Genomic DNA, 20,137 nt, shown 5'->3' on the forward strand with positions numbered 1-20,137 from the left:
TGTGGGAAATTGCATTTAGTCTGTATTTTAAAGCCAATAGCCTTAATTTACATTTCTGATGCTACTAAGAAGATTGGAGTTATTATTTTGATCTAGACTTTCTTTGAATGTTGTAATATAGAGCTCCTCTAAAAAATTACATTTTTATATTAGGAAAATGTACATATGTTTGAGGAAACTATGTGTGTTAAAAAATCTTGCATGATTTAGAAATTGGATACAGTGGATTTATGAGTGGACATCTGTAAAACGGATGCAGTCTGGAAACAGACTGATTCTTCATGCTTAGATAGGACAGATAGCACTGTGAAGCTGCAATCTGATATTTACTTATCTTGGAGTCACCCCCTTGAACACAATGGAATTTACCTCTATATAGAATTGTACTGGGGGTGGAAGGTAGGGAAATCACTTCACTTTAGATTTTTGGTTAACTGTATTCCTATGCTTTTCTTTACATGTAGCCTCTTCATACTAATGCAAAGTTCAAAAATAATGCAAGGTTTCAACAATGCCAGATTTCACAATAGAAATAAAGAAAATACTTTGACAAAAATCCAAAATCCACAACACATGCAATACCTCTTACCCAGTGGTTCTCAACCTGGGGTCCCCAGATGTTTTTGGTCTACAACTCCCAGAAATCCCAGCTAGTTAGGCTTTTCTGGGAGTTGAAGGACAAAGATATCTGGGGACCCCAGGCTGAGAACCACTGCTCTGACCAATTAAATTTCCCAGGAGTAAGCAAGTCCTAAGTTCTCAAGAATGTTTATCAGTAAAGGTAATTCAATAAAGTAGAGGAGAAGCATGAAAGTCCAAAGGTCTGGTCAGATCTTACAATGGTGAATTCTGGAGATAAATCTATATCCCAAATAGTTTGCACAGGCATAAAAAAGCAGACAGGTATTAGGTTGCAACTAACAATACATAATTTTTTGAGGAGAAAAGACTCCACATTTCCTCAATATCATATTTTAGGTAGGACACTGAATCAGTTGCTAGTTATAATTTAAGACATGAAGCCCCAGAAGTGACTCTGGAAACTCATAGATAGTTGGGAATCCATTTAATTAAAACTTGGGGTGGAAATAATATTTTTAAAAAACATTGGTAAACAGTATCAGGAAACCTCTGACAAGGAGAGCCCTGGACTGATGAAGATCTTAACAGTTCAGGACTTATTCTATGCAAAATACACACTTTTTTGTGTCTACAGACCACTTTTTGTGCAGGAATCATCAGTCTCTGCACAGAAAGTAATACTTCTGCACAGAAGTATTTTCTTTATGGAAAATATTGTTTGTTGTGCAAAGTTAGTGTTTTCCATGCAAACAAACAACCCATGTGAAAATGTTAAAAGTCCCGTCATTTCTTTAAAATAAATAAACTTGTTTTTTGAACAAAATATTTTTCAGAAGGTTTTTGAGAAAATGATTTTTGTGCAAATCAATCTCAAATTATATGAATGAGTAAGTAAATACAGTCTAATAGTGCTTAGACATCTTCAGTGAGGTGTCTTGATATGTCAAGACTAGGAAGGGAAAGAAAAGCCATGTTTATTTCTTTCCTGGCTGAAAACCCAGTTGAGAAGAACAACATGGTGGTAAGAACTTTGCAGTTTTGCTCTGTGTTTCAATCTATCCATATACACTGTTTTAGTCTGTGATGTTTCCAGATAGCTACGTGAATAGTGTGTATGCAAGATTGCTGGAGAAATATTTTTACCAAATTTTTTTGGTAAAACTACCATAAATATTCTTTCCAGAAATCCACCAATTTTAAGTGGAAAAATAATATTTTGTACAACTTTTTTGAACATTACAACAAAGCTAGTCAAATATTTACATCCTTAGTGAAGACATCCTTTTGCATCACAGATGAAAAAAATATGTGAGTATTTTTATCTCAACATGGCAGAACTTACAATCAGAGAGTTGGAAGAGACCAGAAAGGCCATCCAGTCCAGCTCCCTGCTATTGAGGAACACACAATCAAAGCACCCCCAACCGATGGCCATCCAGCTATTCTTAAAAACAACCAGAAAAGGAGACTCCATTGCACTCCAAGTCAGCAAGCATGCTTGAAAGCTTATATTTCATGTGAAATTTTGCTAGTCCTAATAAATGTATTACTTGTCTGTGGATTATTCTCATGGACCAATATAACTACCCTGCTTTGAAAAATATTCCTTCTCAGCTTTGTGTTTTCAATGTAACATTTCCTTTTTTCCTCTTCTTTTGGTGGCAACATTTCAAAGTCACTTTCTTTAAAGGTGATAATTGAAAAATTAAATTTTCATGCATTCTAGGATGCAAAGCAAGGGCAGAACAAGATGTACCTCCAGTGACCCAAGTGTTTGTGAATTAGAAGCAAGTTCTTTTTAAAAATAAGGTTAGAAATACTTACATTTAATCTGTCCTTACAATAGGGCAGAGAAGGAGACAACCAGGTTCCCAGCACAACATGTACTAAAAAGTTTCTGTTTAACCTGTAAGTATCATTCTTATATAACATGCATCGTTGATAGCAAACAGTAAAGGTATAGGGCAGCTTTCTAAAGCTGACCTTTTGTCCTTTTTTCCCCTCACCAATCTATATGGTCATAATAATTTTAACAGACAGAAAGCCATGGTGTCACAGAGGACATGAAATGTTCTGAGTCCACTGCCAAACTTCAAATTATATATCTATAATGTGATGTGAGCTATTCTTTACTCGTTTCAATCTTATGAAGAGTTGGCAATCGCATCATTCTGAATATCCCGTTATCACTTCAGTAAAGAGCAGCGACAAAAATGTCATAACCTCTGTGACAAGGGGAGGAAGGCAGCCATTAGTAAACTTTCTCACAGAAGGTATGATAGCAGCTTGAAATATGTTGGCATCTTGATATTACTGAGTAATGGCAGAAAAAATTAACATAGGTGAGCATAGCTGAGAAAATGTATTTTTGTGTGTGTGGCAGAAAGCTATATATTATACTTACAGACAACAATGCAGATGAGGGATAACTAACCTGTAATTTTAATTTACAATTCCTATATCCATCCTATGCAATATTATCTCTCATGGTTCACAACTCAAATTTTATCCCAGGTATAAGATAAAGCATAGCTCTGTGGTTCCCTAAAGGTTACATTTTAATTCTCTCTTAAGAGCTAATTCAATGCAACTTCTCTCTCCTTCTCTTTTTTAAAGATTCAATATTCATTTCCAGAGAAGAGGAAATACCCAAGAGTGCCATTGCATGCTTACTGTCATTTTTATTCTCAGCTGAAAACCCTGGTAATGCAAAGAATTCAGTGCAAAATCTTGAAGACAATATTGTTGAGAAAATTCACAGTTAAATGTTGTTACTTGCCTGAATAGTTTTACAGTGGGCACACAAAAATGTTTGGGTCAGGACAGTTGCTGATCTGCGATGTGGTTAAAATCATTCCTGCCTTTTTAGATTATTTATCACCATCTTATATTAACTTCTGTATCTATGTAAGAGTGTGATAGATAAATGATTCCTATCAGGAGCAGGACAGCATCACGTGATGCAAATATTTTCAGGAAGTTTCAGAAAGATATTTAGAAATGAAGTGTTGGCTGAAAGAATAAGACAGGTCTCCGCCAGATTTCCTGTCTGTTGGGTGAAGGCAACAGACAAGACAGAGGTGCTCCTGGTCAGGCACTTGGACTGAGCAGATCATGCCTCAAAATGAGGTGCAATTTTTGCTCAAGCCACCAATATTAATGTACAGACAGTGGTGGAGAAGCAGAAGTTGCTTAGGTCCACTTAAGTTCTAGACTGGAAGTTGCTGTTTTCTATACTAGCACGAGCCATGAACACCTTCTATCTACTAGCTCATCACACATACCAAATAAATCTCTTTATATACTGTACACTGTAAACTGTACAATCACAGTATATGTATGCCCATATACACATTCAAAGATCAAATTTCTGTAACAAGTCACTTCACATCAATAGTTTCCACAAAATGCATGATCCTTAAAACCCTTCAAGAAAGGAAGAAGAGAAGGAATAAAACAGTACAGATTGAGCATCTTTTATTTGGAATTTTGAAATTCAAAACTGTCCACGTGGGTGGCTGAGACAGTGACACTTTTGCTTTCTAATGGTACAGTGTATGTAAGTTTTGTTTTACGCACAAAATGATTAAAATATTATGTATAAAATTATCTTCAGGCTATGTGTATAAGGTGCATAGGAAGCATTAATGAATTTTGTGTTTATGACCTGTATCTCATCTTCAAGATATTTCATAATGTATGTACTGTATATGCAAATAGAGGTATTTCAATTTTTTTTTTAAACTCCCAAACACTTTTGGTCCCAAGAATTTAGGACAAGGGATACTCAACCTGTGCTTCCTGAGAATGAAGCTGTGATGTATTTTCTATGGCTCTGATGTATTTTCTATTTTCTCAGAAATAAAGATTAGTCAAAGAACTTTATTTTGAGTATACCTTTCACTCTGTTGTGTTTTGACATGCTTGCCTTAAATTAATTGTTTTGAATTATTTATATGTTTCTTCTAGGGATTCACTTGCATAGGGAATGACAACAGCTATCCAACAAATTAAAATTAAAGCAGCTGGATTAAAGGCTCTTAACAAGATACTAATTGCAAGATGAGACCAAACAATACAGTGTAACATCTAAATGACTCTCAAGCTGTGCAAGCCAGTGTTTCCCAAGCAGGAATGGGTGAATCAGTCAGTTTCCAGTCTTAGTCACTGTGACCTGGTCTCTCCATGATAAGAAGCACAGAGTATCCCTCTAGCTCCATCACCTACAGAGGATTTTAAAATTATCTGTCTTAACTATTGTAAGCTACCATGAGTCTCAGGGATGAGTAAAAAATGGGATATAAAATCATCATGATTATTCATCATCATCATCCATCCAAGAAAAAGATAGAAGACCTCTACCTCACAAATGTTCAATCAGTTCAAACTTTACACAGTTTGGAAGCGTGTCCTTCCAAACATGCACTCCCCCACAACACCAGGACAGTGATAAAGCCTTCCGAGCTATTTCCGTAGGCATCACGGAGGGTCAGCAGATTTAAATCATACTGAGATCAGCTATCAGAAAAAAGATAAGTCCATCCAAGACCCACACATCCTTCCAGTGTGATGTTAGTACAATAAGGTCCATGAAGGAGAGCACATCTGTGCAAATTCAGATCCTCCAAGATCATTCACAACCACTGAGGCAGTAGGTATGTTAAGTTCAGGCATGTAGCTGGGGAGGGGGGGGGGGCTTGAGGGGCTTCAGCCTCCCCCCCCCCAAATTATCAGGGTAGTCTTCGAGAAGGCCTTACATTTATTATTTAAACTGTTACATTTATTCATATCATGATCTGATCACCATGCTCAATATATGCATGGGGGTATTGGGATACAAAAGGTTTGCTAGGGTAGATCCTCTCTCACTAAGACTCACCCCCCCCCCCCCAGAATCAAAATCCTGGCTATGGGCCTGGTTAAGTTAGATTCCCCCCCCCCCCCCAAAAAAAAAGAAAAAAAACTTTTTGGAAGGTGGGAAGCTCACAGGAGACAAACCATTGGAGAGAGCCCATGGCAGAGTCCTTTCTTGGTTTCCTTCCATCTCCCTGAGAAATATTTAATCTCATTGGTGGTAGTTTGGTGGGTGCCATCCTTCTTTATTTGCCTCTTATGATGGCATTCTTCCCAAACTGAGACAAATCAATCAAGCAACAGGAAAATAATGCCTCCTTATGCAAGCTCAGAAAGAGTAGAACTGCAAGCACAATTCCCCATTGCTCTGGCAAAGTGGCCCAAAAGATTCTGGTTAATAGCTTTAGTAGTCATAAAGCAGGGTGAAAATCTTTATTCTTTTAGCATAACAGATCTTATATTTTGGTATGTTTTCACTACAGGTATTACATATTGTAGAAGAAATAAATTCTGTAGAATTTTTTTCTGGTTTTACAATGAGTAGTGCTCAAGCCCTGTAGTTCCAGCCTATCTTGTCCAAGCAATATGTTTATTTAAGAACATTTAAATAAACTGTATTACAAATTCAATATAATGTCTCTCTTAGAGCTTTTAATTTTATATTGTTGATAAATCTATATGTGAAGACATTTGATAATTCCATTTTGTCAAAAACTAAAACTAAACCTAAAATTAAAACAGAACCTCAAATGAAATGTTGTCAAATATAAATAAGAAAAAGAATACATTTAATTGACTAGTAAGCATTACAAACAAGAAAAGGGAATACAATTTATTTTAATGTATGCTTCAAAACAGATATTTGTTTTATACAAATATGTACGTCTCTCCCCTCTGACTGAAACACAAGAGAGCTGAGCAGTGAAGACAGACCTGACTTCCCCTAACCTTGCACACCAGAAAGATGTGGCCCTTGCATGTGAAGTAAATCCACAAAAATAACACACATCATAAAACATTAGAAAAATATTTGCTTCTATAAAGATGGTTTCTATCACAGGCTGGTAATTATTTCAGAAGACTCAGAAAAGCCAACATTCAAAAACACTTCAGTATCTTAGCTTGGTATCTTGCCTTAATTTATTCTTTCTTTAATTAGCAAAACTATATATATTCTGGAAAGAAAACTGAAAAATAGCAAGATACATATCATTAAACAGCATTGTTTGACTCCTTTAGATAACTGTCAGCCGTGACATTCAGAACTATGACTTCCCCATTATATAAAACTTGAAAGTCTATTGTAGTTTCTCATCTGAATAACACAAATGCCATTAAAAATCCTCCTACTGCTAAACATCTGTTTTACACCTACACCTTTTCTCAAATAATTGAGGAAAAGCATTGCTAAGGCACACTGCATATTCATCATTTCCAAGCTGATTTCTTCATTTAAGCACATCCATGACTTTAAGTAGATACAAGAAGACATGCTCAGAACTGGGTGTGTTGACATCAGTTGGCTTAGATATATCAGATGGCAAATTACCTTTGATAAGTCCCCAGCCTCCAAGTAGAAGCAGATAATAAATACGTTCCATGTAATCCACAGGACTAACCAGACAGCATACTGCAGAAAAGGAAAAAGGAATAATACATTATTAATGTTGATATCAACTAAGTTTAAATAAAGCTTACATGACAAATCTGAAGTGTTTCCTGAGGAAATGGGGAAACAATCTTAGCCACTGATTTCAGAGATTTTTACAAGGGCACTATTACAGTAGAGTCTCGCTTATCCAATATAAACGGGTCGGCAGAACGTTGGATAAGCAAAAATGTTGGATAATAAGGAGGGATTAAGGGAAAACCTATTAAACATCAAATTATGTTATAATGTTACAAATTAAGCACCAAAATATCATGTTTTATAACAAATTGACAGAAAAAGCAGTTTAATTTGCGGTAACATTATGTAGTAATTACTGTATTTACGAATTTAGCACCAAAACATCGCAATATATTAAAAACATTGACTACTGAAAAACTGACTACAAATAAAGATAGAATTGCATAAAATAGACTTCCAATAGCAACGTTGTCAGAAGTTAAATCCATAAAAAGTTCAGGCTTGCTGCCTAGAGAAACAGCTGTGGGAGGCAGACTACATTGGATAATCTAGAAAGTTGGAAAAGCGAAAATGGATAAGTGGGAGTCTACTGTATATCATGTTACAAGGAAAGACAAGACCTGGCAAAGTGCATGGAATAGAAGGGAGAAGATTGGTTCAGATCATACCTTAATGTGACCCCAGCTAATTTCCACTTACCAAATCACTGCAAAAAAACAAAATGCAATATTTGGCATTCACACTACCGTCAAATTTATGAAGAAATTCTCCAAGAAAAGTCCATATATATGGAGGCATGCACAAAAATGTATCAATGTTTATGTGTGTCTCATCACATAAATACAGTTTATGGAAATGCATTAAGGACAAAGACTTGCAAAGGTGCTTATGTAAAGAGAAATGCAAATAAAAATGGATATGACCTTGTAAAAACTGAACTCTAAAGTAGAAAAAGAGCAAAATGACTGAAAAATAAGAAATCAAAAATTGCAACAAGAAAATTAAATCTAAAATACATCTTTTTACAAGTGCATAAACAAGGGGCCTTTTCACACAACATAGTTTTTGCACAATGATTCCACACTGAATTCCATAGTCCCACTGTATGAAATTCTGGTGTTTGTAGTTTGGAGAGGAACTAGAGCTCCCTATTTGGAAAATCTAAATGTTTCTCCCTAAACTGCAAATCCCAGAATTCCTCAGAATTCAGCCATTACTTCTAATGGACTCCAAAAGCTATGGCAGCCAATAATATATTTCCAGCCACAAACAGAGAAGAAATGGAAATGGCAAGACTTCCTTCCTTATTTTATAAAAATATATGCAAATATATAATTAATATCTACATTATACAGTATTCATGATTTATAGTAATCCCTGTTCTCTTTCTGAGTCTTCCTGTCAATTCTTTCATATTTGGGTCCAGACAACTGTCTCTCTTTCCATTTTAATAACTTGACTCTTTGCCAAAACACGCTGTAAAAAAAGGAAATCCCAAAACAATATCTAATATTTTTATAAGAATAAATGAAGAGAATTAAATTTATGCTAATATGACTTATTTTCATAATAATTAAATTGATTTTACAGGCTCATTATATGACTACTCTAGAAAATTGTTTTCCATGCTACTACAAACACCGCAGTAAGACTGTTCCTTCTTTTTAATATCATTTTGTAAATGTTCTGTTTTGCAACCCAAGTTAAACATTGACACAGTGTTTTAGTTACTCAATGCTATATTTCAATTTGTTACTTTTCTACATTGTTGTTATGAAACCGTTCTAAGCAGTCAACCCAGACTCTGAGAATTGTTACAGAGACTTTGTTTCTCTTCATTTTGCAACACTCACCACAAGTCATCATACTTTGTAATAATAATAAATTATGTTTACACTCATTTGATATGCTCTTAATGCAACTCATAGTGAAACTTTACAAAACATGGGATAAACTATGTTTTGGAATGGGTGTTCTTGTGCAAAAATGCAATTTAAAGATAACTGCATTTTTAAATGTGGTGACACTGCAGTACCTGAAATAACATGTCGCTTTTTTAAAAAAGGTAAGGGGTACATTTTTCTATAAAGTATAACACCCATACCCAAAAAAACTGGTATGCACAATTTAATTTAAATAAATGGTCTCTCTAGGCATTGCCTAGGTGCTCCAGTGTAACCTTATGTCCAACTTCCATTGCAAGTTGTTTATTTCAGTAGGGTTCTGTATTGTCTACATTTTCATGTTCCCACAATAAGTCCAAGAACATATTCTGCATGGAGTGGCTTATTGTCATTATGCTATTGCACAATGAAATTAAATGCCTTCTCCAGCACACATCACAAAAACAACACATCTATTCCTCCACACACCAACTACCACTACATAGCCCCCAATACCACATCAATGCAAAACCTGGAGTTCAACATAGCCACAGCTCTAGGATAAAAGCTATCTCTCAGTATGCATTTCCATATACTTTTCCCATGTGATTTTGGAAATGGTAACATCTGAAACATGCATGGAGGGAACAGAGGATGAATAAAAGACAAAACATCAGACCGTAATTGTGGGGACATGAAAAAGCTGCAACACTCCATATCTCAGACTCATATGGCATAAAAAGTTATAGGACAGTTGGGTCAGGTTTTAAAAATCTTATAATGTGTAATTGATGTTGTAAAAGCTTAACTCACACAAAGAAAACAACCATCGATGGAGTGAATCCAAGCATGAGTCAAGCATGAAGCATCGTTAATTGTGTAGGTCCTGTTTGATGATTCATCCTGCCTTCTAGTGGTTTAAGACCAATTCAGATTTTACATTAGCTATGTGCTAAACACAAGTACACAATAACCTTAAAATACAGCATAGAAACGGACTTTGTTGGTATAAAAAGGATTGTAAAAAGGATTGGAAGAGTTACTGGGGCCATATTGAAATTATAGAAACTGTTGGTGATTATATATATATATATATATATATATATATATATATATATATATATATATATATTCTCTTCTCCAATGAGCTCAAGCTGTCTTCTTGTTCACTTTATTTTTAAAGCAACATTGTACGAGACATTGGTTAGGGGGACAATATTTGACAATGAGTTTTATAGTCCAGGTTTCAGTCCAACACTTCAACCAGAATAAAAAACTCTTCTTTTCTAGTTTCTAGAACAGTAGTTCCCAACCCGTGGGTTGTGGCCCACTGGTGGCCCGTGAGACCTAAAATAAGGGCTGCAAGCCATGCGGGGAAAATTGGTGCTGAGGGTGTATGTTGGAGGATAGCGAGAGAGAAGAGGAGAGGGAGATAAGGAAGGAAGGAAAGAGACACCAGCGCGATGCCCTCACCAGCACTTTTTTGGCCTTGGGAGGCTTCCCAGACCAGGATGGAGATGACTCACTCAGCGGCAATTTTGTGCAATGCAATTCTCTGAATCAGCACCCCAAATAACCAAACCGAATCTAAAGTTGACCAAAAACTGATTTGTAACCCTTTTGGTACTAATGTTGGAGAGTGGTTCCTGGTCAAAGTGGTCCATGGTCAAGTGGTCCCTGGTCAAAAAAAGGTTGGGAACCACTGTTCTAGTTGTTCTGTATATGCAATTGAATTTATTTGTGATAGAAATTCAGACTATGCTGAGGGAAGCAACCACCTCCCTACCTATACGTAAGTATTGAAGCAAACAACAAAAGAATGACCATTTGTTTTGTTTGTTTATCTGTGAGCTGCCTTGGGTCTCATCTTGGGAAAAAGGTGGCATATAAAGAAAATAAGATTAAAAAAACAAGCAAGCAGAGTACAATGTAGAAGAGTAGAGAAACTAAGAACTAAGGTACTTGATGCAATCTAGACACATACCAACACAGAGAAAGTCCCACTTTGCAAAAACATCACTTTTAATCCTTCCCTACCTTCTCTCCCAAAACCCGGATTGTTTGATCTCCTGGCTTCAAATGCTGCAACAGGCTAGAAGCTGGCTTTCAGATGGGGAGTTAAGGGGAAGGACAATTAACCACTCGGCCTTGCTGTCTGCAACATGCCCAACAAGGTTTTTTACAAAGCTTAGGGCGCACACAGCTCTTGCAGTTGGATTTTTCTGAATTTGCCTATGTCCCATGGACACATTTTAGAATGTGTTCAGAGACCCAGCAACACTAATCTCTCATACAATTCTCATTTCTGTTTCTGTTGTTCTGAAAATTCAGTAAAATCTTAACTAGATGCTTGAAACAAGACAACTTAAAATGAGGAGTTATGAAAATCCATTGCTTCAAATGAACATAACTGGAAATAGCAATGGCTGAGTATCAGAAAATAATAGTAACATCCTGTGAAGAAAACTGGCATATATTTAAGATCATGTTGTGGTGCCACCATGAAGGAGGAGCCATTCTTCCATATGGGCCTTCCTAAAAATGCTCTATAATCTAGAGCAGGCATGCACAACCTGTGACCCTTCAGATGTTTTGGACTTCAGCTCCCAGAATTCCTGACCATTGGACAAAATGGCTAGAGCTTCTGGGAGTTGGAAGCCAGGTTGTGCCGGCCTGGTCTAGAGAGCTTCCCAGGTGTCCTAAGCAGGTTTGGAGGCGCATAAGGAACTGCAGCAGGGGAAATAGCCCAGCTCCTGATTTGATGGATAGAAAGAATCTGTCAGGATAATAATTCAATTGGGCCAGCATTTGATGCCTTATAGAAAGATAACCCTATCATTCTTCCACTGGAGAAAAATTCTTATACCATTAAATTTCTAAATCTGCATGAATAAGAAACAATGTGTGATTAATTATTGATAGAAATAGAAACTAATAATTAATTATTGCATGGACTTTTATTGCTTGTTCAGAGGTGGGCAAAGGTTTTTTGTTCTAAGGCAGCATTAATTAAAATTATTCTTGAATTTAGATGGTTAATTTCCCCAATTTCCCTTATTCTTTCCTATGGTAAAAGGTCAAGATTGTTGTTGTTCTTCTGTGCCTTCAAGCTGATTCTGACTTATAGCAACCCCATCACAAGTATTTCTTGGCAAGATTTATTCAGAGGAGTTTGTCAGCGCCTTCTTCTACGGTCAAGAAAGCCTAGCTTACTCAAGATTAACTTGGGTTTCGGTGATTGAGCAGGGACTTGAACCCTGGGCTTCCAGAGCTCTAGTGCAACACTAAAAAAAAATACCATGATCACCCACAAAGGCCATGTCTTTTCATTATATGACAGATCTAAAGCTTAGATAGCTGAGACCACTTAATTAAATTATCATGAAATGCCATTTGAATGAAAACATTTAGGTTACTAACTGGAGCTGCTTACAGGGAGCGGTCAACCCTCCTGTTTAAGCGGCTTCACTGGCTGCCGATAATATTCAGAGCCCAATTCAAGGTGCAGGTTATTACCTATAAAGCTCTAAATGGTTTGGGACCTGCCTGTCTTCGTGACCATATTGTCCTCTATGAACCTACACGATCTCTGAGATCTTCCGGGGAAGCCCTCCTCTCGCTTCCGCCTTCTTCACAGATGCATCTGGTGGGGACGAGAGAGAGGGCCTTCTCGGCCATGGCCCCCCGGCTCTGGAACTCTCTCCCTAGGGAGATCAGTTTGGCACCCTCTCTATCCTCCTTTAAGAAACAATTGAAAACTTGGATGTTTAGGTTGGCCTTTGGAGAGACAGCCATTGGATGACCAGCCTCATTATAATTCTGTTCTGAATTTTACTAGGTCCCTCTTATCTGGGTATTTTAATCTAATGATTCTATCTTTATATTGCTGCTGCAGTCTCCCCACCTATGAGGTTTGACTGAATTGTATTAGAGGTTGTTTGATATTATTACTGTTGTATTAACTTTTGTTTTAACTTTTGTTTTATTACCTTATTGTGTTTTAACCTTTGTATATTGTGCTAATGTATTTGTGTTGTTACTTTTGAACAATGTGAGCCGCCCCAAATCCCCGTGGGGAGATGGTGGCAGGGTATAAATAAAGAATTATTATTATTATTATTATTATTATTATTATTATTATTATTATTATTCCCAGTTTAGAGCTGTCCACATGCTTAACCACCTACTCCACAACAGCTTCAATTTGCTGCCTGGTATCTTGTAACATTAGATATAATTGTCTTAAAACAAAGTCTCATTACAAATTTTCAGATACTGGAGATGTTTCTAATTTCAAATATCTTTAGTTTTTGGATTGCAGCTATTTAAATGTCATTTCAGCTACATGTTTAAACTAATCATTCTGGAAACTTAGCACTGAAAGTCTGCGGGAAGACAATGAACAAATCCCACTGGCATTTCCCATTTCTAATTAGAGCTACATTTTGTGAGAGATCTTCCAAGTGTTAATCTTTTTTCCAGGAATACTACATAACTACATTATCTTACTGTAACCATTACACAACTTATAAAAGCCACAAATCAGTAAGGATTGCGAGACAATAGAGAACTGGGGTTGCCATTCCCATTCCCCCAAGACACATCATATATTTTTAAGAAAAACACAAAACAGGGATATTCAATAAGACAAAAAAGTGCTAGGAAGGGAGACATATAACCCATTATTCTATGTTTAAAAAACACAGGCCTGTTCAAAATCTAGACCCAGTATCCCCTGAATATATTTCTAGGCACACAACGTTTTTTGAATATATAGTCATATTGTCAGTGAAATACTACCAATTTTCCCTATTACTTGTTATGACATTGTACAAATTAACACAAAATTCACTGGAAAGTTATATAACACAGAAGTTATATATATTTAATATTTATATGCCCCAAATGCTTCACAACACACCCTAGAAGATTTTTGAAGGCAATTTAATCGCATTTTTGTTGTTCCCTTGGCCTTTTTAGGGATTGGAGAAAAAAATGTTCGTGTCAGGAGCGACTTGAGAAACTGCAAGTAACATCTGATGTGAGAGAATTGGCTGTCTGCAAGGATATTGCCCAGGAGATGCCCGGATGTTTTGATGTTTTACCATCCTTGTGGGAGGCTTCTCTCATGTCCCCGCATGGTGAGATGGAGCTGACAGAGGGAGCTCACTTGCTCTCCCCCAATTTGGACCCCCACCTATCGGTCAGCAGTCCTGCTGGCACAAGGGTTTAACCCATTGCACCATCAGGGGCAATACGAAATAAGAAAATGTAGAAATAAGAAAAGGAGGAATCAATTTTATTTTATTGGATGCCTCCACCTTTTATTGGATGCCTCCAATACCTCCTGGGGGAAGGGTTCAAAAATGTTTTGCAAGTCAAATGGTTGCATTGAGCCTTCAGACTACTTTCCCCATTCTTAATTTAATGTACATATCTGTAAGCCATGGCAATATTAAATAGAAATAATAGGGGAGTATTTTATCAGGAACCAGAACATAGATTGTTACAGTAAATAAAGATAACTGGGGTGCATGATATTCAGCATGTCTATATCAGAGGTGGGCAACCAGAGCTTGGAAATAATTCATGATGGTATTAATATAACATAGATTATTTCCTTCTTTGTTTGTTTTTAATAATACAGAGAAAGAATTACAAATTTTGCTTTTTGATTTAACAAAGGCCCCACTCATTACAGCGGCATAATGAATAGTGAGTCATGACTTGTTATTCTTCTGGGCTTATCTCCAATCAGTGATTGGATATTAGGGTTTTGTAGTTATCTAATGATTTTTTAAGGAAGGTTTTGCTACAAAATGAGATCAAGTTTTAAGTTTTGGGAGCTTTTGCATGGAAAAAAGTTCTGGTTGATATATTGCCTATGATTCGTTTGAAAAGACAGAACTTATGTAAGGATTACTGAAACAAATTAAGCATTTTCATTACTAGTATCAAGAATAACAAATTAATTTTTGGATTTCATGAATAATTCACAAAGCAACTTAATTATTTTTACCATATATTCCAAAACTGTTCCAGATTTTGGAGTCCTATCATGTCTCACCATGACTATACAGACTGGATCTGATGGGAACTGTAGTCATATGATATCTATCGAGCCACAACTAAGCTCTGGGAAGCTTAAATCCACCTAGTTTGGCTCTCAATCATGAGCTAGTTGTTATTAGGAATCAGCAATCCTTTGTGTCTAACTGTGTCATAAAAGTTATCACAAGATAGCTACAATTACATGAACAATGTCAATAAAAATGGTCTTGATTGTGTCTATAATTTTAAAAATGTTCAGGCTAGGAGGATTACACTTAACTGAAAACTGGTTTCATTACACATAAATGCTTTAGGTGCCTGAAAATATTGCTTTCTAAAGCACAAACAGTTATACAATTCTCACTGCCTTAAATCCAGAGGAGAAAATACAAAAGCAGTATCATATTGCTGGGTTTCAAGTGATTGCTGTTATCTAGTATACCTTTTTCTCCTTTATTTCTTTTTAGTATTTTGTCACTATCAGGTGGTCTGTGTTAGATCCATATAATTAGAATAATCAATTCTTATTCTATAAGAATGTATGGAAGGAAACAATATAAGTGCTGTTGTGCTGGTTGACAACACAGAGACAGCAACACATCCAATTAGCAACTGTATCCCCCAAATGTGTGATATTGCAAAGTTAGGATAAACCTGGGGTCCCTTACCTCTTTGGCCAGCAGAAGAAGTTCCTGAAGGAGTCCAGAAAGGAAACAAGACAAAGGGCGAGCAAGTGGCAAAGGCAGCGGTGGAATCAGAAGCCAGAGCAGGGAATAGAAAAGTGGAAAATTGGGGAAAGAAGGGGAGGAAAGTGAAAGGCAGATACAATGGCAAAGATGCTGGAGAGGGAGGGCAGCAGAAAAGCAAGAGCTTGCCAGAAAACACAAGTGAGATTAGGACAGGGGTTCTCAACTTGGGGTCCCCAGATGTTTTTGGCCTACAACTCCCAGAAATCCCAGCCAGTTTACCAGGTGTTAGGATTTCTGGGAGTTGAAGGCTGAAAACATCTGTGGACCCCAGGTTGAGAACCATTGGATTAGGAGAACAGACAGGGGAACAGCAGCAACATATAGAACATTGTTGCAAAAAAAAAAAAAAAAGACGTCAGACATGAGAGTATTGGTTAAATAGAAGTCTTAGGTCTTAAATAAACAGAAGGCCTAAAAGAATCCTCCACCTTGTGTAACTGTGGAACAGAACAGACAACTCAGCATCAGATCCAAGACAGGTAAGGGAGGCCTATAACAAGTATGCTTCTGCATGAATCGGTGACTATGTTGTGCCCTGTCTCGAGCCATGAAGAGAGGTTGGTAAGAAATAATAATAATCATCATCATCATCATCATCATCATCTTCAAAATATTTTGAACATTAGCAGAATGGCAAAGTTCACATTAAGGACAGATTCGTACACATGCATATTATATCATTAGATATAATTTTATATCACTGCTCATGTACACAAATTCTCAAGTGGTTTACAGCAACACTACCATAAAATCATTTAAAAAACAAAACATTTATGGGTAGAAAAAGTCATTAAAACAATTAAATAATTTCCTAAAACATTTTATTCAACCCAGACATATGTCAGAAGGGATATATCATTCAACAAGTTGGATGCCACATTGAAAAAGTCCATCGTCATATGAAAATCCATAAACCACAATGCAGATAACAGGCTTCTCCATAAAAATAGTACCAACAATTGGTGATGGTGGTGATATAGAAGATACATCCCATGAGATATGGCTATCTGTACTAATTCCAATACTTTAATATGGTGGTCAGTTGGCAGTCAGTATGGATTCTTTAATGCAGCTGTAATGAGATACAGTGTTCCCCACTACTTCGCGGTTCACTTTTCGCGGATTTGCTGTTTTGCGTTTTTTCAATAAACTCTAAAAGACTATTATAAATCATAAAAATTACAATTTACAGCCTAAGGAAGGGAGGAAGGAGAAGCCAAAGGGAGAGAAAAGGAGCCCAAGCGGCAACAGGAGGAGAAGGAGGCGATTTATCAACACACGATTGGTTGATAAAGACTTAAAATAGTGTATAACTACTAAAATAATGTATAAATATTAAAATAAATATAGTGTCCCTACTTTGCGGATTTTCACTTATTGCGGGTGGTCCTGGAACCTAACCCCAGTGATAAGTGAGGGAACACTGTACTCATATTTTAATCTGTAACTTTACTGTAGGGAAACAGCATAATGTAATGCTTTGATGTTAAAACTATTACTATAACAACCCCATTTGCATCCCTGCTCAATCATGAAAACATACTATATGATCTTGGGAAGTCACACTCTCATCTTCAGGGGAGAACTCAACCAAACCCAATCTGAATAAATCTTGCCAAGCAAAAATCTTTGATATGTTCTTCATCAGGTTGCCGTAACAATGTGCAGAAATAATCTGAAGGCACACAACACCATCAACAATGACCATACTATCATATCCTCATTCCCTACTTATGAAGTTATTACATTCTCAAATAAAATGTATGCCACAAATTAAAAACGACAGGTACAAATCCAAAAATGATGCCAGTGTAACTAAGCTATGGAGTTAGAGAGGCAGAGGCTAAAATATCACAAAGACATGTCTGAATAAAGCAAGCAGTGGAAAAAGTACAAAATGTGCATTAATAGAGAAGCGGAAAGCCACAAATAGTTTGAAGAGCTAAGTACAATCATCCCTTCATATTTTCTGGTTTAATATTCATGAACTTTATTCTTTGTGAATTATTTGCTGCCCTATACCCTTTAAAATATGGACTTTGATAACACTGGTGTCCATTTTGAACTGTGTTAAGTCAGGCTTAAGGAGGAGATCAAACTGGCAAAAACAAATGCATTCCATCCCTGTCTCCCTCATTCAAGCAAGAGAGAAGGGGGTGGGACAGGGACAGCAGGAGAGGGGTTACATAGTGCCCAAATCTCCAAGGTGGATGGAAGGAGTGGCACTGCCATAAAAGCAGCTGCCATGTGCTCTTCCCACTGCCCTTACCCTTTTTCCTACTGCCCTGGTTCTCCCCTTTCCTTCCCTCCATCCTGTATCCCAGTTCCATCCCTTTCCCCCAATGCTCTGAGGGAGGAAGTGAATACATGAGGGAACACATATGCACTCCATCTTCCCACTCACCATCCCACTCCCTTCCCCACGCCCACCGGAGTGAATGAGCAAGAGAACATGTTCACCCTGCCTGCCTCCCTCCCTCTGTCCCATGCCCTTCCACTCTACCCACCCAAGTGAATGGGTGGTTGTGCAAGGGACTGTGCATGCCCCCCTCCACTTGCTTCCCCATCCCACCAACCCCATCCAAGTGAGTGAGTGTACAAGGGAACTTACATGCAGCCAGGGGCAGCCACACTACCTCAGTTGATAGCATTGCTTCTAAAGGCCTAGCAGTAGTAAAAGGAATAAAATAACTAAACCCAGCTGGCTGGGTGTGTTTCTCACCTCACTGTGTCTTGTGCTTTCGAATTGCTCATTCAAGGTGATAATAAGGAAAGAGCTTGAGTCAGCTGTTTCTGTACCATTTCCCAGAAAGATGGTTATGCTTCAACTGCATTGTAATGGCCCATGTTATGTCCATCTTATGTCATGTCAAGATGCAACATGGCACTTTAAGCCAGGTTCAGGATGGCAAGCATAAAAAAAGAATTAATTCTTACTCATAAATTAAGTCAAAACAACAGTAGATTCCGGCTTTCTGTACATTTTCGGATCTAGCAATGGCAACTTCTTTTTGGTTTGCTGCTGCCTCTTCTCCCTCTCCCCCTCTTTCAGGATTTTAAGGATTTTTTTTTTAAATCCTAGAAGACCTGACATAAGAGGATGGCAAACTCTTTGAAATGAAGACTGCATTTCATCCCTCTTGACAACAAGGGGGAAAACCTACCTGAAATTGTGCAAAAAGCAAATGTCCATCATTAAAAGGCTCTGCCTTGAAAACTACCATAAAGCTGACAGTCTACAAAGCTAGCCAGAAAAAATTATCTACTGTGCTATGAAGATGAGGCAGCCAGATCCAATGAGCTTCTGTATACTAGGGATTTGGCATATCAACATTGCTCAGCAGGAAGCTTAAAAAGATTTTAAGGCTAGCACAGTCAATTATTCAGTCAATTTACTATTGATTGAGTAATATTCAGTCAATAGTAATTTTGGTTGCTGTTCAATCTGTGAAAGTGTCTCTCAGAGAATTTCAGAAAAAGGATTTCCAATGTTAACACACACCCCCCCCCCCGCCGCCGCTTTCTCTATTTTTTAGTTTACTCCCTAGGTCTATCATAAAACACTCCCCCCCCCCCCAGCTATTCTTTCAATTGTTTGAAAATATAATCCAAAGCAAGGTTGGCATTCCTGTAACTACAGATGCATGAGCTCAGACACTGGCTGGGAAACCTGCCACCAGCATTTACACTTGATGCACATACATTGTCTTTTGGCTCTGTTCACTCATGTCCATCTGCTCTAATGGCCCGATGCCCACTCATCAGTCAGCTGGAGTGCTCAATTGGGTCTTAGCGCCAAGGAATGGCCTTTGACCACCAGCATGTATAACTTTTGCAGGAAGCAGCTTTTAACTGAGAGGCTTGAAACATCAGTGCACCTTGATCCTTCACATTTTTCAACATCAAAGGCATACATTAGTTTAATTTTGAAAAATAATCTGATTTCTTCTAGACCATAATCACAGTGCTCCCAGCCACCTACTAGTAGGAGGAAAAATGAACTGCAGGGAGAACAAAGCAAAGTCAAACCAATAAAATTTAGGGGATTAGAAAGGGAGAGGAAGCCATGTGTTGGTATGTGTTATACAACAATAGATGCAAATCCTATGCCTGCATACACAGGTATGAACTTAACATGGGGAATGACATACAAGTTAAAGGACTTGACAGCAGAATTTTAGTAAGAATCTGGAAAGCTTTCACAAAACCACGGGAATATAGTAACATACTACAAAACATATCAGTATGAAACAAAGCCCATAATATTGTTTCCATACATCATGCTGTCAGTTTGATTTACTGGAGCTTTCACAAGGAAGATGATCTGTGATGGAGGTCTATCACTAGTTCTCATAAAAAGTTCAATACCAGAAGAATTCAGAAATAGA

At 37.3% G+C, this 20,137-nt stretch overlaps 1 protein-coding gene across 7 annotated transcripts in view; it reads right to left on the reverse strand.

The window, feature by feature from the left end:
- The window catches only part of nkain2 (sodium/potassium transporting ATPase interacting 2), a 710,044-nt gene that overhangs the window by 337,024 nt on the left and 352,883 nt on the right, over window positions 1-20,137 (reverse strand). For all 7 annotated transcript variants that reach the window (XR_010005670.1, XM_062979162.1, XM_062979126.1 and 4 more), the window contains one exon: window positions 6,986-7,066. Coding sequence is in view for 6 of the 7 variants with exons in the window: in XM_062979162.1 (XP_062835232.1) it covers window positions 6,986-7,066 (81 nt within the window). In the remaining variant the exon portion in view is untranslated. The remainder of the gene's footprint in view (window positions 1-6,985; window positions 7,067-20,137) is intronic.

Source organism: Anolis carolinensis, chromosome 1, assembly GCF_035594765.1.
Source record: "Anolis carolinensis isolate JA03-04 chromosome 1, rAnoCar3.1.pri, whole genome shotgun sequence".
NCBI classification, from domain to species: Eukaryota; Metazoa; Chordata; class Lepidosauria; order Squamata; family Dactyloidae; genus Anolis; species Anolis carolinensis.